Source organism: Felis catus, chromosome A1, assembly GCF_018350175.1.
Source record: "Felis catus isolate Fca126 chromosome A1, F.catus_Fca126_mat1.0, whole genome shotgun sequence".
Taxonomy (NCBI): domain Eukaryota; kingdom Metazoa; phylum Chordata; class Mammalia; order Carnivora; family Felidae; genus Felis; species Felis catus.
Window position 1 is genome coordinate 234,430,070 of NC_058368.1, and position 23,497 is coordinate 234,453,566.

The 23,497-nt window shown below is 50.5% G+C and overlaps 1 protein-coding gene across 3 annotated transcripts in view; it reads left to right on the forward strand.

Annotated features, from left to right (window-relative positions):
* The first annotated feature begins 94 nt into the window (after nt 1-94).
* The window catches only part of NSUN2 (NOP2/Sun RNA methyltransferase 2), a 28,854-nt gene continuing 5,451 nt past the window's right edge, over nt 95-23,497 (forward strand). Inside the window, exons 1-16 of one of the 3 annotated variants that reach the window (XM_023239689.2) lie at nt 95-417; nt 535-692; nt 1,286-1,390; nt 6,734-6,839; nt 9,137-9,208; nt 9,949-10,033; nt 11,137-11,329; nt 13,431-13,505; nt 14,576-14,706; nt 16,799-16,872; nt 17,453-17,583; nt 18,197-18,293; nt 21,332-21,483; nt 21,736-21,828; nt 22,583-22,718; nt 23,399-23,479. In XM_023239689.2, coding sequence (XP_023095457.2) covers nt 328-417; nt 535-692; nt 1,286-1,390; nt 6,734-6,839; nt 9,137-9,208; nt 9,949-10,033; nt 11,137-11,329; nt 13,431-13,505; nt 14,576-14,706; nt 16,799-16,872; nt 17,453-17,583; nt 18,197-18,293; nt 21,332-21,483; nt 21,736-21,828; nt 22,583-22,718; nt 23,399-23,479 — 1,779 coding nt within the window. In that variant the 5' untranslated portion in view covers nt 95-327. The remainder of the gene's footprint in view (nt 418-534; nt 693-1,285; nt 1,391-6,733; nt 6,840-9,136; nt 9,209-9,948; nt 10,034-11,136; nt 11,330-13,430; nt 13,506-14,575; nt 14,707-16,798; nt 16,873-17,452; nt 17,584-18,196; nt 18,294-21,331; nt 21,484-21,735; nt 21,829-22,582; nt 22,719-23,398; nt 23,480-23,497) is intronic. The other 2 variants (XM_023239687.2, XM_045039044.1) reach the window with 2 other exon arrangements.

Below are 23,497 nucleotides of genomic sequence, written 5' to 3' on the forward strand. Positions count from 1 at the left end.
CGCACCGCGCCCGACGGGCCCCGCCCCCGCGGCCGGCTCCCCGCCCCTCGCCGCTCTGCGCACGCGCGACCGCGGGCTGTCCGCGGAGCTGCCGGAGCCGGGACTGGCACCCTGGGGGCTGCGGTTCGGAGGCGCCTCCCCCTCCTCCTAGCTCGCGGCTCTCCGGGAACCCGGGGCCCGGCGCTTTGCGCTTCGTTACCGCAGGCCCCCGCAGGCCCGGGGGCGGCGCAGGCGCGGAGCCGGGGTCCTCGCGCCCCAGCCCGGAAGGCCGCGCGGCCGACGGTGGCGGGGCGCTGTGTGCGGGCGGCGTGCGCGGCCGCGTGGGCCATGGGGCGGCGGGCGCGGGGCCGGCGGTTCCAGCAGCGGCCGCAGGGAGCGGAGGACGGCGCCGAGGGCGGCGGGAAGCGCCGTGAGGCGGTAGGAGTCGGGGCGAGGGCGGGCCGGGTCCCCCGTCCGCCGCCCGGCCCCCGAGGCCTGCGGGACGGCGCGGGGCGGCTCCTCCGGCCCTGGGTAGACCCCTCTTTCGTTCCTCAGGGCTGGGAAGGCGGGTACCCCGAGATCGTCAAGGAGAACAAGCTCTTCGAGCACTACTACCAGGAGCTCAAGATCGTGCCCGAGGGAGAGTGGGACCAGTTCATGGAAGCGCTCAGGGAGCCCCTCCCCGCCACCCTACGAATTACTGGCTACAAGAGGTAAGGGGCCGCGCCCAGCCTTCCTGTGCCGGGGGAGTTGGGGCTGGCTAGAGACGCGGGCGCCCCCGTCACCCCGATAAGTGCTGCGGTGCTGGAGAGCTGCTGCTCGTCGGCGCTGTTGACCCGAGGGTCTGCAAACATTGCACGGAGGAGGGAGCACGAGGGTCGGACGGAACAGGCCGAGGAGGTGTTGCAAGGTGGGAGGCTAGGATCAGACGTGAAAGCGCGATCCGAGAGGGATTCGTGAGCTGAGGACGCCTCCCCCTTTGCAACGCGTGAACGTTAGTGGCGTTCCAGAGTTCCTGTGAAACTCCGCGTCTCTGTCCGTTGCATCTTTCCGAGAGGAGTCGCAAGCAAATGAGAACCTGTGGGAATGTTTAGGAGGGAAGGAATGCAGGTAGTAGTCCCTTTAGCTTATCGGTTAGCCAAGGAGCAGCTCGGATTGTTTAAACTCTGAAGGAAGAGGAAAAGGCCAGGATGCAAGAATGTCTTCGGCGCTAAGATGGTTTTTGTTTTAAAACACTTGTCATCTTAGATTCATTCATAGTAGTCTTTCCGATGGGTTTGAAACTTACTTTTTTTTTTTTAAATAGCCATGCAAAAGAGATTCTCCATTGCTTAAAGAACAAGTATTTCAAGGAACTGGAGGACCTGGAGGTGGACGGTCAGAAAGTTGAAGTTCCCCAGCCCCTGAGTTGGTAGGTAAAACAAGTCTTCATCCTGTTGGATGTTTCTTTGAGATTTTAGTCTTTGTCGTTTGGCTGCGTGTTTTCTGGGCAACATGTTTGTTAGGAGCGTGTGAGAATCTGAATGTACTTTATAGACACCCTCGTGTTCTTTTTACGCGGTACTTTTTATCTGTGTTACTTTATACTGGAGTATATAGCTTTTCACGCGTGATTTGCAGCTGTCCCGGAGTCATTCAGTTCAGTTAATTTTTCCAAGTGCATCAGCCTCTGTCCTTCCATGATGGACACTTCTACCTGTTTTCACCTGCACCCCTTGTTTTCTCACGTCAGAACTGCTGCTGTGTGGTTTCTACCTTCAGCAGAAGGATACAGTCCACCTGACCAGGGTCACCACGGACCAGCCCAGCTGATTGTGGATTTCCACTGTGTCCAGCGCTAGTGGGGACTCCTGCCCTCCGTGCTGACCCTTTATTTACTTGCCCTGGAAGTATCCTGTGGATTATTTGCTCCTCGTGGCCTAGTTCAGGTCTCAGTGAAGTGAAGGCAGTCCCAAAGGTCTTGGAAGGCGCCTGGAGTATTCACGCACAGACTCCAGAGGCGCCTAGCCCAGGGTAATCTGTAAACATAAAAGTCATTGAATTGTTACAGTTCCACATTTCGGATTATCAATTTTGAGGCATTGTGAGTCCTCCCAAAGTGATGATTTTAAATGATTGCTATAAAAAGCTGAATTTTCTCTTCCAGGGGTCATACGGGTTTTCCAGTGGCCATATCACAGATGTGTGCAACACACACAGTTGGAGTGAATGCAGACTGGCCAAATGTTTAAGTCTGCATTCAGCCAAGCTCAAGAGCAGATACACCATTATAGAATGCGCTTCTTGGATATGAAAATAAATCTACAGTTTTAAGCCAAAAAAATACCATGATGGATTTTGTACGAAGATTTTAAAAGCTCAAATGTTCTTTTTTTTTTTTTCAACGTTTATTTATTTTTGGGACAGAGAGAGACAGAGCATGAGCAGGGGAGGGGCAGAGAGAGAGGGAGACACAGAATCGGAAACAGGCTCCAGGCTCTGAGCCATCAGCCCAGAGCCTGACACGGGCTCGAACTCATGGACCGCGAGATCGTGACCTGGCTGAAGTCGGACGCTTAACCTACTGCGCCACCCAGGCACCCCAAAAGCTCAAATGTTCTAATGCAGGAAATGACTTGAGTGGTTACTAGATGCATGGACCCCTGTACTGAGGTCATTAGAAAAGGAATGTTTTTCCAACTGCTGTACCTGTGACATTGCTAGGTCACCTCGCCTTCGCATAATCCAGCTTCCTCTGCTGTCTTAGTAACCAGGTTACAGACTTAACTCCCCCCAGTGCCTTGGTTTGGAGATTGGACTGATGTTACTGGTGTTTGTAGCAGGGGCCATCTGATATTTTCAGAAGTGGGTTTAAGGTTGTGTTTGTGTACGTTTCTAATAGTTCTGCATGTGTTGACTGCTTCACATAATCACCTGAAAACATTTGTTCCTTCAGCCTTATATTTAGAAATGAAGTTTTTTGGAAGAGCAAGTCTGGCCCGTAGGAGGAGCTGAAAAGCGTGCATCCTGTAAGGGAAGAAGTGCTTCTGGGTGGGTCATTGTGGGACTTCTCTTCTGCAGGTTCCAAAAGATCTATGAGAATTAGTCTTGCTATTTTTATTGTTCACTGGAAACTAGAGTTAAAATTTTGTTTGACTAGCCCTTTTAACATTTTTTTTAATGTGTATTCATTTTTGAGAAACAGAGTGCAAACAGAAGTGGGGCAGAGAGAGAGGGAGACACAGAATCCGAAACAGGATCCCAGGTTCTGAGCTCTCAGCACAGAGCCCGATGCGAGGCTCGAACTCACAGACCATGAGATCGTGTCCTGAGCCACCCCAGTCGCCCTGCCCTTTTAACATTTGACAGACGCTTTTCCATCTTGATTGTTGAAGAATGGCAATGGGTACCTGAAAAGGCAGTTCTCCAACATCTGAGAAAGGCCCTGTGGGTTGTTTGGTTGAAGGATGAACGGGAGTGACTCTAGTAACTACCAGTCATTCTCCACTTTCATCTGAGCACACAGCTAAAGGGTGTAAACAACTCAAATACTGCCCTATTTGGGTTCCTAATGGTCAGCTTTTCCATGATCTGTGACAGTTACATGACAAGTTGTACCGTACAAACGTTCAGTCACAGTCACGCATCAGGTGTAGGCTACCCATAGATCTCTCAGCAAGCAAGCAAAGAAGACACTTCTGGTGGTTTTCTGTATGGTTCAAAAAACAAATAAGTCGTAAAATAGTCTAAATCTTTTGGTATATGGTAGAATTAAATTTAGGACAGCGTTTTGGGGAGTCATGATATTTTTTATTTTTTTTTATTAAAAAATTGTTTTTAATGTTTATTTATTTTTGAGAGAAAGAGTGAGACAGAGTGAGCAGGGGAGGGTCAGAGAGAGGGAGATACAGAGTATGAAGCAGGCTCCAGGCTCTGAGCTGTCAGCACAGAGCCCAATGCAGGGCTCGAAGTCATGGACCACGAGATCATGACCTGAGCTGAAGTTGGACGCCCGACCAACTGAGCCACCCAGGTGCCCCAGGGAGCCATGATATTTTAAATGATTTATTAACAAATTTATTTGAGAGAGAAAGAGACACAGGAGGGTCAGAGAGGGAGGGAGAGAATCCCAAGCAGGCTCCACACCGTAAGTACAGAGCCCAACTTAGGGTTTGGACTCACAAACCACGAGATCGTGACCTGAGCCGAAACCCAAGAGTCGGGACGCTTGACCAACTGAACCACCAGGTGCCCCAAGGGAGCCATGTTTTTCTTGAAGGAATATTAAGTATAGGACGCATAGCTCGGACTGATTTCTTTTTTACCTTTTTGTAGACTCAGAACTGTAAGGAATTATCCCAAAGTGTTTTTATAAAAGCCTCTTTTTGATGATCAGTTGTTGAGAATACACCTTATTGTCATTCTGTTTCTGTCCTTTTCAGTGTCTGGATTGAAGATGACTTCTCGTAAATGTTACTTTTCCCCTGTAAGAATTCACGAGGCATAAAGATGACAGTGGTGCTCTTACTTTATCCTCAGAAGACACAACAAATTTCCAAATAGGACTTTAAAGACTGAGGAGTTACAGTCAAATTGCGTTAACTGAAAACTAAGTAGTTCTTTAAAGATATTTTATTTGATGTTAAAATCTACAGAGGGGTTTTTTTTTTTTTTTTTAATAGTTTTATTTGTTTTTGATAGTGTGCGGGAGAGGTTGCAGAGAGAGAGGGAGACAGAGAATCCGAAGCAGCTCCAGGGTCCAAGCTGTTAGCACAGAGCCGGATGCAGGGCTTGAACCCATGAACTGTGAGATCATGACCTGAACCGAAGTCAGACGCTTAACCGACTGAGCCACTCTGGTGCCCCTTATGTATTTTTTTTGTGACATTAGTAGCTTTCACGACCTTAACCACTTGGAGAAGAATTTTGACCTTAGTAAACTTAACGTTTTTTAACTATTGGAAATTCAGTCTAAAAGGCACGTAAGGAAATGTTTGCTCTGGCTCTATCTGGACTGTTGACCTATATTTGAAAATGAAAATTCAGCTATTGACGAATAATTATGGTGTGTGGCATTCAAATTTATGATATGTTGGTGATTTGCTACGGCGGTCCCTTGCAAAATTCACTGTCTCTGATAGCAGGCAGTTCAGGGTTGCAAGGAATTATATAAAACGAAGTGTCTGGCTCTCGGTCTTGGAAAGGTTCGTTGGAACAGCAGATTTTGCAGACCCTGCAGGGGAAGGCACATTTGAATGTGTTCCGCGCTTCACCTCCAAGGAGGCCAAAGGGAAGAGTTCAGACTAAACGCTTTAATTGCCGAGTCAGTATGATTGTGTTTTGGTTTTAGATTTTTGAAGCAGGTTAAATACTGAAGAAGGAAGCAGGCATAGGAAATCGAGACAAGGTGCTGAGACATTTGGGGGGTGGCCACAGAGATTCAGCCAGTTTAATCTTTATTACCTGGTGGAAAGTACTTCTCAAGACACGTCCCGTAGTCTGACAGTTGGGTCGTGTCTTAAAATCTCAAGGCCTGAGTTTCTTTCAAGTAATCACTCTGCTTCATGGGGGTCAGATGTATTGTTTTGCCAGTGTTCTCATTTCACTTTCATGGCTGTCACCTTAGCTGCAACTGACACGTGGAAATTGTTAAATTGAGCTGGTTGTTCCCTTGAGACTGAGCTGTAAGTACTAAGACCGCAGTGAGACCACCGAGTACCATGTTGTGCATAGCTTGGGCCTGGGTCCTTGGAGCAAGGCTCTGTGTCACAGCAGTGTGCCTCCCGGAGCCGCTGGAGCTCAGTGATCAGGGCTGAGCCACGTTTGAAGAGGTCTGTGTCCTGGGGCGCCTGGATGGCCCAGTCGGTTAAGCGTCTGACTGCGGCTCAGGTCGTGATCTCGCGGTTCGTGGGTTCAAGCCCCGTGTTGGGCCCTGTGCTGACAGCTCAGAGCCTGGAGTCTGCTTTGGATTCTATATCTCCTTCTCTCTGTCCCTCCCCCGATTGCATGCACACACACGGTGTCTCCCTCTCTCTCTCTCTCTCTCTCTCTCTCTCTCTCTCTCTCTCTCTCACGCGCGTGCGCGGACGCATGCGCTAAAAAAATAAACGTTAAAAAAGAGACCTATTAATCAGCGATGTCATCATCACAGAAAGTTTAAACGCGTGTATGGAAACGGCAGGAGAAGTTTCTTCATTCTCGGGTGTGTGTAAATAACAGCCTGGCCGTGCTGGTCAACACGGTGGCGCTAAGGTTTTCTGGTGTGTAAGACAGTTGAGTATGTTATCGGGCTGTTTTGTTTTAGACGTGGTGGGAGATACAGCGGGAAAGGTTGCAATTACATGTTCGCCAGGCCTTCTGATGGGTCCTCGACTGCATTCTTTGACGGTGTGATGTGCGTTTCTTCAATTCGTTACGTCTCTTCTGACGGCCTCTCTACCGTCGTTAACATCGGCGGCGGAGAGCAGAGCAGCTCTTTGTCGTTTCCTCTTGCACGTTCGTCATCGTGGGTCCATGGTGATGTTGTACACGTCTGTCAAAACCGTCAGCTCTGCTTTTACTGCCTGGGCCATGATAAGGTTACAGCCGGGCTCCCTATGGCCTAGGGGGCCCCGTGCCGTGCTCGCTGGCAGCCTGCGAAGACCACCAAAGTGAGGAACCGAGCAGAATTGGGTGTCTCTGGTTGCAGGATCTGTGTGAGCAAGGTGCTGTCAAGAGAGCACTTTGATAGATTTAAGCCGTAAACGCTTGCTTTTCCTTCTTTTTGTTTGGTCAGGTATCCAGAAGAACTGGCCTGGCACACAAACTTAAGTCGAAAAATCTTGAGAAAGTCTCCACAGTTGGAAAAGTTTCACCAGTTCCTGGTTAGCGAAACCGAATCTGTGAGTAGATTTCTTTACATCTGTTGGTTTCCTTAAAGCCTTAGCCGCATGTGACTGTCACGGGTATGTTTTCTCCGCACGCGTTCCTGGGAGCGATGAGGTACATGGGGCACACGGAAAAGCATGTTTGTCGCCGTTCGTTTCCAGTGATCCACACAGCTGCTCCCTGGTTTGGCTCGTGTCCCAGTGGAACGTAGGGAGGACGTTAGGGAGGATGTCAGGGACGCTTGTCCGCTGGGCGTCCTGTCTTCCTGCCTCTCTGGGGTTTTGGCTGCCACCAAAGCGGATAGAGCACGGCCCTCCGCGCAGTAAGGTGCCCTTCTGGAGACAGCTGTCGGTCTGCTCTCGGTGTATCATCTCTGTTCCTTCCTTGCTCCTGTCTGTACCCCACCTTTGCCCCAAAAAACAGGACTTGAATTTGACGACTCAGGTTCTCCTGTGTGATACCGTGCCCTCGCCCTGTCTCTTTGCCATCCCGAGTCTCTCGATTGTGGGTCAGTGTGTGGACTCACCCTCAGCATCAGGCCTCCTCTCCCAAAGTAGCTGTGCCCCTCCTGCCCTGCGTGATTAAACAGACACCCCTGGGTTTGGCTGTTGTAAGACGAGCTGCTTCCATCTTGGTTTTTGGGAATCGTTACTCTCCTGTTTGAAACGGGTTCCCCCTTCCTGTCCTCTAGTCTGCTTTCTCTAGCCAAGGAACCCTCTGTGTTTCCCCAGATGACGTTTCGTTTTGTTCACTCTGAGCTTCTGGGAACACTGGCAGGACCCCTGTGCTTCCCACGTGTCTCCCCTTGAAGCCGTGATCGGTCTAGAAGCTTTTCACCTTGCCCAGTCCTGACCTCTGCTCCACCTGCAGCTCTTAACTGCCACCCTGGCACTCTGTCCGAGGAGGAAACCCGCTGCCCAGGCTTGTGTTGGTCAGGCTTTCTCCCCACCCCCGTAAGGGAAAAAAACAGGTGCTGCCACATTCTTGGCTCTTTCCTTGCGTGGGTACGAGCAGGGACCTTCTGGCTCTACTTTCGACCTAGGTGGTATGTCAGGTGAGGAGAAACTCAGAACAGTTCCAGTGTGAACGTCAGCAGAGCAGAGGGTTTGTGGGGAGGTGGGTGTCGAGTGTGGGTGGCGTATACGGACCGTAGGGACCCAGTATGGATTTTGGGCCGGGAGTCCGTAGGGTGAGATTGTGCTGGGGTATTCAAAGCTGCCCGCAAGCCGCTTCCAAACGTGTATGGAAGAAGTGACTGACTGCCAGGCTGTCTGGTCGGGGACTGTGTGTCCCCATACTACTCAGATGCTTTGAACAAAAACTTGGATGAGGACAGGGCAGGCTTATCAGTATCGTACGTATAACCTGGAGCCAGGAGTCCGCGTGCCTTGCGAGCGATGGGGAGTCAGATCGTCTTCAGAGACCCCTTGCTGGCCAGAAGATCGGGTTTGGATGTGAGTCTGTATTTAGGTTCAGACAGATGCTAAGTGTGGGGTAAGTGAAGGCTGCCTGGATGGCTGTTCCGGTGCAGAAGACCCAGGTTGTACTGGAGCCGAAGTCTCCCGGCAGCCGAAGTTTCACTGCTTCTTAAAGCACTGTTACCTTCGAGGCGTTCAGTCTTAAGGCTGTTAAAACAGAGTGGTGATTGAGGCGAGTGCTGGACTCCATCCTGAACGCTTGTCCGAATGTGGAGGGGTCGTCACAGGTCCCCTGAGCCACCAGCAAAGACCTAGAGGACCGTTGGCGTCGTGAGAATGGTAGATCCTGTGTATCTTCGAGGCGGGGAGATGGGAGCGCCGGTCGATGTGTCCATCTTTTTGAGGGGCGGTTCTCAGGAGTAGAAAGCAGACATGGGCTGTTCCTAAAACCAGATGAGGACTAAAATGGAAGGTACCGGTTTAGCTGAGAGGGAAGGCCCTGCTGGGTGGCTCTCTGTCCTGTGCTCGCAGGGATCGCTCTCTCTGTTGCTGCCGGTGCCTTAGGGCCATTGTCCACCTTTGAGAGTTGCTACCCCCAGCTTCCATTCTTGATGGTGCGTTGGGACCATGTCAGCTTAAATCCTCATTCTTTATAAAATTGAGTATTACACCTGCTTTTCTGATGTCCTTCTTTGGCCTTGAAATAGCAACCATTTACCCACTAGTATGAAAATAGGTCCTAATTATATCATGTGCTGTGTGATAGTATTAGCTGTTTTGTTTCACGTATGGTGAATAAATGGTCTTATTCTGTTACGTATGAAATAATGCCCAATATTGAAATTTTCCGCCTTTTTAAACATTCTGATTTTTTTTTTTTTTAATTTTCTAAGGGAAATATCAGTCGTCAAGAAGCCGTTAGCATGATTCCACCGCTGTTACTTAATGCTCACCCTCACCATAAGGTATTGTGGATTAGATAGAAAGCGCCTTTGTTTATTGACGCTTTTTTTTCCTTCATATAATCTTTGGATTTTTCCCATTTACTTTTGATAGAGAATGCTGTGTATTTTGTTTCAGGTTCTGTTTTTGCATTTTTGTCATATTTAAAATTTGCAACCCATAACTTTTCTCCTGTTTTAAGATTTGCTCCCTCATTTACTTACTGCACTGTTTATCTTCAGTGGCCTTGACTGAGTCCATCAGCTTGAAGATCGTAATGGGCACGTTCTGAGAACTTGTTACAGGCCAAGCGCTGCTCTGCGCTCTTCTTGTGGATTAATTCATTTTGTTATCTGCACGTCCCTGTGAGGGTAGATGCTGTCACTGTCCTGTTTTTCCAGATGAGGGGAAGGAGGCAAAGGAAAACCGAAGCAATTAGCTCAGGGTCCCGGGGCCAGAAGGGGCCAGGCAGAGATTTGAGGCCGGGTAGTTCTGTCCCTTAGCAGGCTGTCAACAGAAGTACTGCTTGCACTTTGTGGCCTTGTCCGTTCACCCCTGAATTTATTGCTCCCACTGGTTTCTAGTGCCGTTCTGTGCCTGTGATCCCCGGAGGTTCGGTGTATCACATTGTAGATTCATTTTATAAAGAAACGTATTTAGATCTTAGAAATTAAAATACTAGAATGACTCATTAGATTGTTTTAAAATGAGTGTAGAGTATTTGATATCTTAAAGACGTCAGCCATTTCTTGCTTTTTCATAGATCTTAGATATGTGTGCAGCGCCCGGATCAAAGACCACACAGCTCATTGAGATGTTACACGCCGACATGAACGTCCCTTTCCCAGGTATGCGCTGGGCTGCCCCAGAGGGTCAGTGTGCTCCTGTGCTGGGGTAGGTGAGGTAGAGTGGTGACGTCACTTGTGGGTGGGGTCCTGAAGCCTCCTGTGACAAGCTGACAGCTTTCTGTCTCTGAAACATTTTGCACGCCGCCGTGACCAGTTCCCAAGCCACCGTGCTCATATGTAGGGTGGGATGGTGGCTTCACTTGAGAATTCTGTGTGTCCTCTGTGAAAGCAGGTGGCGTTTCTCCATTAACTCGGTAGTAGGTAGATTGCAGTTTGAGTTTCCGGTGGTAACATTATCACGTTGGGTTTTTGTTGTGGTGGGTTTTGTGATGACTCCCCGGCCGCGCGAGAGGCTGTAGAGCGTAGTTAGGAGCCGCTACCAGCTGCCCGAGCTTCCCGCCGCCCCGCGGCGTAGGTGACAGTGTTAGCCCTCGCGCGTCACGTGGGCGTCAGGCCCGGACTCGTGGCTGTTCTGGGCCCTCGGAGTGCTCAGGCCGTTGTAGCGTTGCTGGGGCCCCTTCCCCGCGGCTGAGGAATGCTGTCGTTACACTCGTGCCGTTTTACGTCCCTCCCTCCCGGCCTTCCCCCTTTCGTGCAAGCCCCCTGCTCCCGCTCTGTTCCAGTGGGCCTGCTTGCTTAGCTTTGTCCTAGGCGTTCTCTTCTCCGACTGATCGCTTTGCTAAAAGGGCTTCTGATTCACAGGGTCTGGAGTGGGGACCCAGCATACAGGTGCAGTATTTTGAACACTTGTCGGGTGATTCTTTTGTTTTCTACAGCTTTGTCTCTCCCCTCAGCCTCCATCTTAGTTGTTAATCAAGATAATGGAAAAGATTCTTTTTGGCATGATAACTGGTACAAAATGAATAGTTGTTGAATAATCGGAAAAATAAATCTTGCGGTTTGGGAATCCTAGGTGACTGACTGTAAAAATCTACGCTGAGCCACCGTTTTGGAGTGCTCAGATAATTCTGGCAAATCTTAAGCTTGGGTGTTACGTTTTGGTGGATTGCTGCTTCTCACCGGCCAACCAGGAGGTTGAGTATTGTAGAAAATTATCCTGCGGGTGCTACATTTCGCCTGACGCTATCATTTCATGTTCTCAGAGGGGTTTGTCATTGCGAATGATGTGGACAACAAGCGTTGCTATCTGCTCGTGCATCAGGCCAAAAGGCTGAGCAGCCCCTGCATCATGGTGGTGAACCACGACGCGTCCAGCATACCTCGGCTCACGATAGATGTGAACGGGAAGAAAGAGATTCTCTTCTATGATCGCATTCTGTGTGATGTCCCTTGCAGGTATTTGTGTTATTAAGAGGCCAGAAAGCGGAAATCCACTAAGGAGATCACATGAGGTGTGGCCTAGATTAACTTGCACGCGCGTGCGCACACACACACAATTGTAGGCGCCATTCTCGGGGCAGCTGGGAGGAGGACAGAGACTCTGTGGCCCTGGACCGTATCCTCACGGTTTTAGTGATGGACAGCACAGCAGAGATAGTGTCCCAAACAAGGAGGTACAAGGCGGGACGGTTGTACAGTCTTCTCAAGAGTTAAACTCCCCGAGAGAATGACAGCAGTGACTCTCGCCGTGGTGGATGTCAGGAATGATTTGTTTGACCCCGTCACTCCTCTTCGCACGAGTGGTGACTATGCAAAGCAGTTCGTTGAGGAGCCATACCTAATCAGGTTGGGTTTTTATGACAAGTCTTACGTCCTTCGGCACGCTGCAGTTCAGGAGTTGACGCCTTGGAGAAACTTACTGTAATTGCGTGTGTACAGTTGTGTTTGTACACCGAAGCCATCTTTTAAGTTCCCAGAGGCAGTGACGTAGGTGTTTAAGACTCTGAACACGTGGATTTGTCTGTCGGAAAACTCCGTCGGCCCAGAACACAGTGTTTTGAGTGCAATGGCCGATCTCAAACTCTCTCCTTGAAACCGCGGCAGACCGCCTGCCTGTGGCAGAGCTCGTTGTGAAAGCTGTGCTTGGGCATACCGAGTGTGAGTGCGCTTTCAAATCCCGGAAAGGATGCCCCTGTGAAGGGAAATTTAACGTGGGTCACGAGCCACAGTTGTCTGATTTTCCTTTGGGTCAGTGTTTTCCCATCCCTGTGCTCTTCTGGTCAGACACCTAGAATTCCTTGGGGCACCTGGGTGGCTCAGTCAGTTAAGCGTCCGACTTCGGCTCAGGTCACGATCTTGCGGTCTCTGAGTTCAAGCCCCGCGTCGGGCTCTGTGCTGACAGCACGGAGCCTGGAGCCTGCTTCGGATTCTGTGTCTCCCTCTCTCTCTGCCCCTCCCCTGTTCACTCTCTGTCTGTTAATAATAAATAAACATTAAAAAAAGAAAGAAAGTAAAGAAACCTAGAATTCCTGTCTCGTGTCATCTTAGGAGAATGTGGTAACCTGAGCACTGAGGCGTAAGCTGAGGAAATCTCTAAACATTACGGCAGAATTTGAAGCCACCACTGTGCAGGCAAGGGATGTCACTTGAAAGCCATTAGGTCTCTCGGATGTTTTCTCCCCACAGCCCCTTCCCCTCAAGACAGATACCTAGACGTCCAAGGGACATTCAACTTTACACAGAAAGCCAGCAGCTCCAGGAATTACCCTGGGAAAAAATGGGTAGATAAAGTTAGATGTGGACAGAAAGATTAATTCATCAGGTCTGTATTGTAAAATTAACATAGAAGTAATTTCCATTAAATAAAAGTAGAAAATCAAAAATAATTAACTGCTACGCAGAAAGCTCTTGATAAAGAAGTTCCATTGGCTTAATTGAATCCACTGTGGAAAATCCCTGTGAGTGTAAGTTTGTTGTTATTCATGTAAATCTGATTAAAATGCCACCGTTGATTCACCGAATTGTTAAGTAACAGGATCCACACGTCTTCTGTATATTCACGGTTCCATGTCCTGGTCTCAAAATTAGTTTTGCTAGTATTTCTGTCACACGGAAGCGTATGTCTACCTCTTTAAGTTTTGAATGAGGTTTTCTGTTCAAATCTGTTATTTCCTTACTTAATTGCAAATTCAAGTATAACTTAAAAGTTTAATGTATTTCAAGTGGCCCCGAAAGCAGAAATAGAAAGTTGATTGTAGTCTGTGAGAGTTTAGCTGTTCTGTTGGTGTTTATAATAACTGTTTATTATTTAGCTGTTATTATATATATATATATATATATACACACACACATATATATATACGTGTACATATATACGCATATATACATATACATATATATGCAGTTATATATATAATAACTATGTTATTTAGCTGTTCTGTTGGTGTTTATAATAACAATAACCTGTTTTGTAATTTAGCTGGAATAGGACATAATTGATAAATTCAAATCGTCTACCTGAACAGAGCTGTAAGTTCTTAAATACCTTCCTTTCCAGTGGGGATGGCACTATGAGAAAAAACATTGATGTTTGGAAAAAGTGGACGACCTTGAACAGCTTGCAGCTGCACGGGTGAGTCCGGCGTCCCACAGGCAGGGTCGGGAAGGGTTATCGCCCAGTTTCATAACTCGGTGCCCGGATCTTGAGTTCACCGGATTCTAAGGGCCAATTAATGGTCGTCTTTGAGAGAGTTTGCTTACGTATCAGAAGCGGTTGTTTTTGGAACATTTTCGGAGTAGTAAACTGAAGACCATATGCATTTCAGGTACACATTTGTTTAAAATGCTTTTTGGGACCATTTCCTGTAACATTTCAAACCTCTGTTTTCCACAAAATAACCTTTTACCTTAGTGTCTCACTCATCTTCTCTCTGCTTTCTGTTCTTTTGTGTTGAATTATTTTGCTTAACATTTTGATCTCAAATGTTTATTGACTGTCTTTAAAGAAAATTTGGAAAATCCTTAAAAGTAGAAGGAAAAAGAACATCTCATAAGTCAAAGATAACTTCTGTAATGTCTAACGCCTTTCAGTGGTTTTTCTGTGCGTAGGGATGTTAGCCACACCAGTTTGGATTATATTGTCTACAGGACTATGTCTTTTTTTCCTTTTAACATTAAAATTACACATTCGTAATTGTAGACTTGTGGGCGGTCTGCAGTGTCCTAATGAGTATTCACCATAAATAATGCCGGCGGGAGGTGTTTTTCTCCGTTAAATACTTTATCGCTTTTGTGAAGTAGGTATTAGGACTAGAAAGTGCTAAGGGATATGAGTTGTTCGTAGAAAGAAAAGTCGCGTATCTGCACAGGTACGGAGGCCTCTTCATAGTGAAACTCCCGTAATACGTTGCTTTCAGTCATTAGCTTCGTGCTTTGCTCGTTGGCATGTTGGGAAAGGCTAACAGAATAGCAAACGTGTTGTTTATACAGACACATGCTGATTTGGTGAACACGAACCACCTCCTGTGGGTTTACTCTAACTTCATTTGCAGCCTTCAATAGTTCTTTTCCTGGGGGTTGTTTCGTAATTTGTCGTAAGTCTGTCATGACAACGTGTAACGAACACGTGGCATGACAGGTGCCTGTGCTCTGTGGGCCACACGGACACGTTCGGTCCCAGGGTGACCTGGTGTCCACCCTTAGCTTACAGCTGCGGATCGCCACGCGCGGTGCTGAGCAGCTGGTGGAGGGCGGTCGCATGGTGTACTCCACGTGCTCGCTGAACCCCATCGAAGACGAGGCGGTCATAGCGTCTTTGCTGGAGAAAAGTGAAGGTAAGAGTCTATATTCTCGTGGACCTTCCCCTGGGCATTTGCTAAATTAGACTCTAAACCCTACGGTGAGGTGCCCTGACTTAAAAACACGCTTATGTGGCGGATGTGTCGTAGTTAATGAATTTCGAGGATTGTCTGTTTCATATGTTTCGTTATCTCTCGAGTTTGAAAGACGATGTCCGTTCCTACCACGGTGGTTTTTTTGAAAGAATTGTAGTTGTGGTAAAACACTCGCAACTTGAAGTTTTACCACCTTACCTGTTTTAAAGCCTACATTTCCGTCGCGTTAGGAACACATTGTTGCGTAGCCGGTCTCCAGAGCTCTTGGTCTTGCAAAACTGGAATTATGGACCCGTGAAACCAGTCCCCACTTTCCTGTTTGCTGTCTCGAGTCTGTCTAGGGATCGCTAGGGATCTCCCTGTGGGATCATGCTGTATCTGTGACTGGCGTAGCTCACCCAGCACACTGTCCTCGGGGTTCATCCACGCTGTAGCAGGTGACAGAATTCCCTTCCTTCAGCCTTCAAGGCTGAACATCTCCCACGTCAGGCCTACACCACATTTTGTTGACCCCATTCATCTGTCCATGGACGCGAGTTGCTTCCTCGGTTTAGCTGTTGGGAATAGTGCGTCTGTGACCCCAGCTGTACACGCAGCTCAGGACCCTGCTTTCAGTTTTCTTGGTGAGTATCTTCTGGAATTGCTGGATGATGATGATTCACTGCTCAGTTTGGAGGGCATTCCTGCCGACGGTGCACAGATCCCAACTTCTCCACGTCCTCACCAGCCCTTGTTATTTTCCATGTTTGTGGCGGTTAGGGTAGGCGTCCTAACGGGTGTGAGGTCTTACCACACTGCTGGATACGGACAAACTGGACAGGTGCCTAAAATGTTTTTAAACCAGTTTTCACAACGTTTTGTCGTAAAATATTTCTTCCTTTGTGTAAGCTTTTACTGAAATGTTAGCTTTTCCCGTCGTCTTGTCCTTAAAGGAAATAACAAGGAGTTTCAAACTAACTACGATCCAAAATAAGACACTTCCGAACTTACCACATGCACGTGTATGAAGTAGCTTGAAACCTGACTGAAAGCCAACTGTCTAGGCTTCCAGTTACCTTGCTCTCAGTGCCTGGTTGACCCGTGCCGTGGGGTCTGCCCTTAGTTGTTCACCCCTTTGGAGTCCTCTCGATTGGAATTTTGTGTGTTATGTTTGGTTTCCTCAAACCTGCACTAGAATTTGGTGTTTGCTTTTAACAAAGTAAGAATATTCAGATAGCATAGTAGAAGTCAGGGCCGTGCTATTGTGGGGGGTTTCGTACCGTTCCACCTCGGCCTTGAGGATTCTTTTGCTTCGTTTTTATGATCATGTGCGTTTTCACAGCTTCCGTGGAGCTTTGTTGGACGTTCCCTTTCTGTGAGGCTGTCCAATCTGTATCCACGATCTGTGGATGGAGGTTTATTTGAAAGGATCCCCGGAATGGCCCCATCTTACAACCTCTTGTAATGTTACCGATGACACGATGTCCTCAAAGCTGGACCGATGCCCTGCTGGGCATTTTTAGGAAACTGGCTTGGGCCTGAGACAGAACGTTTACAGATGTTCACAGTTCCCTTTATATGTTGCTTTCTGGTTCTGGGGTGTGTGTTAGACACGAGGGCACGAAGACCGTGTCCTCTAACTGGTGTGTGTGTGTCTAGAAGCCGGGGGTGGAGCGGGCACGGTTGCCGTGGGCTCCCCTGGGACACGGGCGGGACCCTGCCACCGCCTCGTTTCCGAAGCTCCGTTTTGCTGTGATGCACATGCCTCAGCGTCCCCCGTTGTAAGGGTACGACTAGTGACCTCACACGCGCCTAGTCCTCCCTGCGGTCCGGTCCCCGGCCGTTTTGGTCCCCTGCCCCCCCCCCCCCCCCCACGGAGAGCTGCCCGCGTGTGGTCACTGCCTGTGCGGCCCGCACCCCCAACCCACTGAGGTGCTGTGTGTATGGAGTTGCCCTCCCTGGGCATTTTGTAGAAATAAATCACACGGTGTGTGATCTCGTGCGTCCAGCTTCTTTGGGTATAAGGTGAAAAGGTTTTATTTTTGGTCCCCAGGTGCCTTGGAGCTCGCTGACGTGTCTTCCGAGCTGCCGGGACTGAAATGGATGCCTGGAATCACACAGTGGAAGGTGATGTTTCTGGGAGGAGCCTGGTTGTGGGAGCACGTACCGCTGAGCAAGCAGGCGCTTTGAGAGCGTCCATATTTGGGTGACTTCCATAAACGCTGCTTTTAGTTACGCGGTCAGTTTTGATGTAGAATTAACTTCAAAACTAGATATAATGACAAATGGTACACGATTATACAAGTATTTTTCTCTGGCAGTGGAAAAGTTTCCCTGTCTTTATCCTGCAGTTAGAAATCAGCTATTTATTCTTATCCCTGTAAGTGTAGCTGTGCTTTATTTTTGTTATTGGCTGGGGTTCAAGCTTCATTTCCAATATGAAACAATTCACTCTTCAGTGTTAAACCAGAAACACTCTGAGGCTTGTTAAAAAAAAAAAATCTACACGGAAAATGCTGTTTTATAAAATGATCATCGTGTTTTACGGAACACGAGATTATCGCATTTTTACGTGTACACACAGTCTCAGCTTCGGAGAGAAATGAGACTCGCCATTTATCATGTGGACAGCATTTACATTAGCACCGTGTGATTTCTTACTGTTGGATAGTGCTGGTAATGCAGAATTCCGCCATCGTGTTCGTAGGTGATGACAAAAGATGGACAGTGGTTTTCAGAGTGGGAGGCTGTTCCTCACGGCAGACACACCCAGATCCGGCCCACCATGTTCCCACCAAAGGACCCGGAGCGGTTACAGGCGATGCATCTGGAGCGGTGGTGGGTTTGTGGGGCTCTCAGAGGCTTGGGGAGGTGGGGACTTCGGGCCCCCGGCATTCCTGCGAGGCCTGGGCTATGCCCGTGGCTGACTCCAGGCATGTGAACTTCCCAGCAAGAAAGAAGTTCTCATTTCCTATTGGCTGCTGGCATTGAGCATTTATAAATAACGGAAGCGGAAAGAACTTACACGGTTGTGCTCTGCAAACCGCACGAACTTTCTACACATTACACGCTGGCCGTTCCACATGTGAGGGGGGTGTGAATATTTGCAGGGAGACGTGACTTCTCTGTCACAGATCACCTTTGCAGCTTTTGTCTTAGTACTAGAAGAGTGTATTTTCTTTTTTTAATTTTTTTTGTTTAACATTTATTCATCTTTGAGAGACAGAGCATGAGTGGGGGAGGAGCAGAGAGAGAGGGAGACAAAGAATCTGAAACAGGCTCCAGGCTCCGAGCTGTCAGCACAGAGCCAGATGTGGGGCTCAAACTCACAAACTGTGAGATCGTGACCTGAGCCGAAGTCGGGCGCTCAACCGACTGAGCCGCCCAGGTGCCCCTAAGAGAATGTATTTTCAGTTAAAAAGTTTGCACTGTGTTTTTTTTTTTTTTTTAGTCTTAGAATATTACCACACCATCAGAATACTGGCGGGTTCTTTGTGGCAGTATTGGTGAAGAAGTCTTCAATGCCATGGAATAAGCGTCCACCAAAGGTAAGTGTCCTCTGAAGTGACACAGCATATTACGAGCTCTTTTCGTGTGTTCAAGGCAGACGCCGACCATGGTCACTGGGATAGTTTTGGGTGTGGAGAGCAGCTGTCCATGAGCGTGTGTGTGGCAGGGCCAGGGATTCATCTAAATTTTTACTTCGCAGAAAAGCGGCAGTGTCATAAAGGGATAGGTCCCTGGAGGAGGCAGAGTTGGGCGAATACGCTCCTTCTGCATCTCAAATGCAGATCGAAAAGACACCATGACTGCTTTGTGGCTCAGAGTGTGAGCCCCCCGAACTGGCTGCGGTGCAGTGTCCCCCGAGAATCCGAGCCCCCCGAGCTGGCTGCGGTGCAGTGTCCCCCGAGAATCCGAGCCCCCCGAGCTGGCTGCGGTGCAGTGTCCCCCGAGAATCCGAGCCCCCCGAGCTGGCTGCGGTGCAGTGTCCCCCGAGAATCCGAGCCCCCCGAGCTGGCTGCGGTGCTGTGTCCCCCGAGAATCCGAGCCCCCCGAGCTGGCTGCGGTGCTGTGTCCCCCGAGAATCCGAGCCCCCCGAGCTGGCTGCGGTGCTGTGTCCCCCGAGAATCCGAGCCCCCCGAGCTGGCTGCGGTGCTGTGTCCCCCGAGAATCCGAGCCCCCCGAGCTGGCTGCGGTGCTGTGTCCCCCGAGAATCCGAGCCCCCCGAGCTGGCTGCGGTGCTGTGTCCCCCGAGAATCCGAGCCCCCCGAGCTGGCTGCGGTGCTGTGTCCCCCGAGAATCCGAGCCCCCCGAGCTGGCTGCGGTGCTGTGTCCCCCGAGAATCCGAGCCCCCCGAGCTGGCTGCGGTGCTGTGTCCCCCGAGAATCCGAGCCCCCCGAGCTGGCTGCGGTGCAGTGTCCCCAGAGAATCCGAGCCCCCCGAGCTGGCTGCGGTGCAGTGTCCCCCGAGAATCCGAGCCCCCCGAGCTGGCTGCGGTGCTGTGTCCCCAGAGCTTGCTTCCGTTCGGCCTGTTGCAGGTTGATAGAGCTCTGCCAGCCTCAAGCCGGCCTGTCTTCAACGGTGGCCGTGAGACTTTGTCCAGGCCTGGCTGAAAAGGAGATCGAGTAGGCCCGGCCTGTCTTCCCGAGGCCCCTGCCTCCTGGATGCTGTAGGAGGCCCCGAAGCAGGGAGGTCGGTGAGAGGGCGGCCTTTCGAGTCTTGCCGCGTGGTGTCCGCTCTTCTCTGTTTCGACATGACCTCTCTCCGTTAGCGCGTACCTCAGCCTGCGTCGTGTCAGAATGTGGCGGGAATCACAGTCTGAAGGTCAGCATTTCCTTCAGATCAGAGCTTACAGACGTGGACGAATGATGCTTAGCCTTTAGAGAAGCAGAGAGGAGACCGTCCCTGGGTCGTGGCTGATCCAGATGACCGTGTGCACGTAGAGCCCGGCATGGGGGGGAGCCCGCACCTCTGGGCACCACTGTGCTGCCCGAGTTAGAGGCTCGAGGGCAATGCTCATGGAGCTCGTCTTCTGGACTCCAGGCCCCCCGAGTCCCGGGACGGGAGCTCTGAGCACTGCCCTCTCAGACCTGGAGCGCCAGCTACACGTGTAACTCCCACATTCTTGCAGCTGCTTTGAGACGTGCAAAAACCAAAGTGAAAGTAATTTTAGTAATATTTTATTTATCCCAGTGCAAAGGTTTACTCTGTGGTAATCATACAACAAACTATGAATGAGTTATTTTACATGCTTTTGTGCGGTTTTTAAAACCATGTGAACTTACACTCTGAGATGCCTCTTCCCTGCCCTGGTCACCTCTGAAGTGGTGAGAAAGTGCGCGTGGCCCACGGCCGCGGTGCTGTGCAGGTGCAGGGCCTGTCGTGTGACACGGTACGTCGCCTCGCCACGTGCCGCGTGGACACTCTTGTCCCGGTGCAGCCTACGTGGATGGGCGTTGAACTTGCCTCCAATCCGCCTGCTCCGGCGTGGCGTCACTTGCTTGTTTAGCGTTACTACTGTTTTCCTTTTCTGTTGTTTTTTCAGTTCCTTTTTCCTTTTCATTGAGTCGCTGTGTTTCGGTCACCTGCCATGCACACGAGCACAGCTCAGCGCTGCTGGGGCCGTGCTGAGGACTCCGGTGCCTCGTCCTCAGGATGCCCTGGTGTGGAAGTGAGGCCTGTAAACACGGCTGGAATCCCAGCCAGGGCAGGTGTGCTGGCCAAGTGAGGTTCGACTTGAGCGTTGACAGTGTGCAGAGGTGGCCCGTGGGGAAGGGGCACTTGAGACAGGCTGTGAAGGGCAGGGCCGCATTTCCAGGAGCCCAGCAGGGGTGGGCAGGGCATAGGCAGTCTGGTCAGGGGGTTTGGGTGGCTGTTTTTTCCTTTTTTTATTTTTTATTTTTTTTTAACGTTTATTTATTTTTGACAGAGAGAGACAGAGCATGAGTGGGGGAGTGGCAGAGAGAGAGGGAGACACAGAATCCGAAGCAGGCTCCAGGCTCTGGGCTGTCAGCACAGAACCTGACGCGGGGCTTGAACCCACGAACTGTGAGATAATGACCTGAGCTGAAGTCAGATGCTTAACCGACTGAGCTATCCGGGCGCCCTTGTTTTTTACTTTTAAATTAAACATTTTCTGGGAGACCGTGTTGCACAGCATGAGTCCCACCAGCTCGTCTGCTTTAGAGCTTTGTGAATTTGGGGGCATGTTTTTTAAATTATTTTATTTTTTTTAATGTTTTTGTTTATTTTTGAGAGACAGCAAGAGAGTGCGAGCAGAGGAGGGACAGAGGGAGACACAATACGAAACAGGCTCCGGGCTCCCCACTGTCAGCATAGAGCCTGATGCAGGGTTTGAACCCACAAACCATGAGATCACGACCTGAGCCCAAGTCAGAACTTCGAAGGAAACCATGCCCGTGAATTCTGTTCATCATAGCAAATAGATTTCAGATAGTTGCAAAAATTCTCTCGTCTTTTACATATAAAATGCTGTAGAAAAACAGGAGCACCTCGGGTGCCGAGGTCCTGTGGCAGTGCAGAGTGGCTTGCTCTCGGAGCATAAACACACTTGTTCCCGTTGCAGCTGCAGGGCGAGCCCAGAGAGCCTGTGCGGTCGGGCCCCACGGACCCCGCCGAGCTGGAGAGTAAACCGGCCGGTGGAATTGACGACACAGAGATCACGGAAAGAGCTGAGAACGTAGAGAACAACGGAAGTAAGAAAGACGGAGTGTGTGGGTAAGAAGAGGGCATCCGTCTGGTCCCTGACGTCCTCATGTCTTCCTGGCCCCTTGGCTCACGTGGCCTCCTGGAGGTGGTGCAGTGTGGGCTCCGCTGTGCTGGACGGGGTGCGGTCCCTGCAGAGCCTGTGTGCGGGGACCCGTGCTGCGCAGGCTGAGGAGGGGGGCTGGGCGGGGGGTGGAGAGTGGGCTGCTGGCGTCCGATGCTCCCCTCCGACCTGGGTGATGTTTCTCCTGCCTCTGTCTTCAGCCCTCCTCCATCCAAGAAGATGAAGTTGTTTGGGTTTAAAGAAGACCCGTTTGTGTTTATTCCTGAAGACGACCCGTTATTTCCACCGATCCAGTAAGAATTAATTCAGGCTTCTAAATTCTCATCATAAGTGTGTAACTGATCGCATTTCATCATGCCTTGTATTTAGTCGTGTGTAGTATCTCCTTCCACGTAACCGCACGCTAGAGCCGGGTGAAATCCTAGGGAGTGTTCACCACGCACTTCAGTGTAGGCGGCCAGCGACCGAGAAGTGCCCGGGGCCGGGGGGTGGGGGGCACTGTGGCCCCGAATGTCCGTGACCCAGCTGAGCTTCCAGATCGGGGGGCTGCCTGCCTGGGCCCCCGTGTGGGAAGGGGAGAAGAGTGGGTCTGGGTGGGAGGTTGGGGACCCTGATTGGAAACCTCCAAGCGGAACAGAGAGGAAGGGTTGACGGTAAACAGCTCCCGCCGTTCATCTTCCCGTCAGTATACATTTCCCACGGTGGGCACTCGTGCTGCATGTGGGTGACTGGTCCTTCTCTCGGGTCTGCCCCTTAGGGCGTTTCTCAAGTAGCAGAGGTGTTCTCTCAGGTCCTGGTCACTGGAGCAGCAGGTGACGGAGAGGCCTCGCACTTGTCTGCCCACGTCCCTGGTCTAGTTGTGCCGCAAGTAAAACTTGCCTGGGGTTTTGGGTGAACCCGATCGAGCTTAGGAGACGGGACCGCACAGCAGAGCGAGTGCCGTAAGCCACAGTCTTGATACCGAATTCTGTCGGGGAAGAGCGTCCTGCTTGGAGACCGTCTGTCACACTTGAACCGAACTCGTCAGCGGCTCTGTCTTGTGCGTAGGAAATTTTACGCGTTGGATCCTTCGTTCCCAAAGATGAATTTGTTGACTCGAACCACAGAAGGGAAGAAAAGGCAACTCTACATGGTCTCCAAGGAGCTGAGGAACGTCCTGCTGAATAACAGCGAGAGGGTGAAGGTACGCCGTGCGTGGGACTGCCGGACGGCCCGGCTGGGTGCGCTTCCGGGGTGGCTCGCACAGGGGCCCTGAGCCCCGCCCAGCAGGTGCGGGCTGCGCTCGGCGGGCGAGTCCGGGAGGACGGAACGGGGCGTCCACAGCTCCGGCGGTTGCTCCTGGGCGCTCTTGCTGTTGCGGGCCCTTCTGCGCTCCTTCGTTTCTCTGCCCCTGGGCCCTGCCTTCACTGCTCTGCTCTTTTCCCAGCTGCCCCCTCCCTGGCAGGTCTCCAGGCGCGGTCTGGAGGCGCACGACGTCTGAATTGTCTCCGAACCAACGCTGAGACCTCGTTTCCGCCCCTTCTGCTCTGCTCGCTTGGGTGTCCCCTGGTGTTTTCCAGGGCGACGGCCTCCTTGCTCTTGACGGCCCATGGAATGTGTGTGTCGCGTCCCTGCGTTTTCAGAGCTTTCCTGGTTTTAATGTCTGTCGTGGTGATTGTTAGTCGATCTAAGCCACCTAAAACCAACGCCGTTTGAGAGCGTCAGGCTAGGAGAACCTCTGCTCCGATCCCTCGACTTCCACAGCTTTGCCGTCTCTTCTCTGTCAGCACGTCCTCGTGGCTCTGCCTTGTGGTGGAAGGGAGTATTTTAATCGACTGTTTGCCTTTTGGTCATACGTGTTTCGTCTCGTGTCTTCACCGACAGGTTATAAACACTGGGATAAAAGTCTGGTGTCGGAATAACAGTGGCGAAGAGTTCGATTGTGCTTTTCGGTTAGCGCAGGAGGTAATTTGGGAAAGAGAC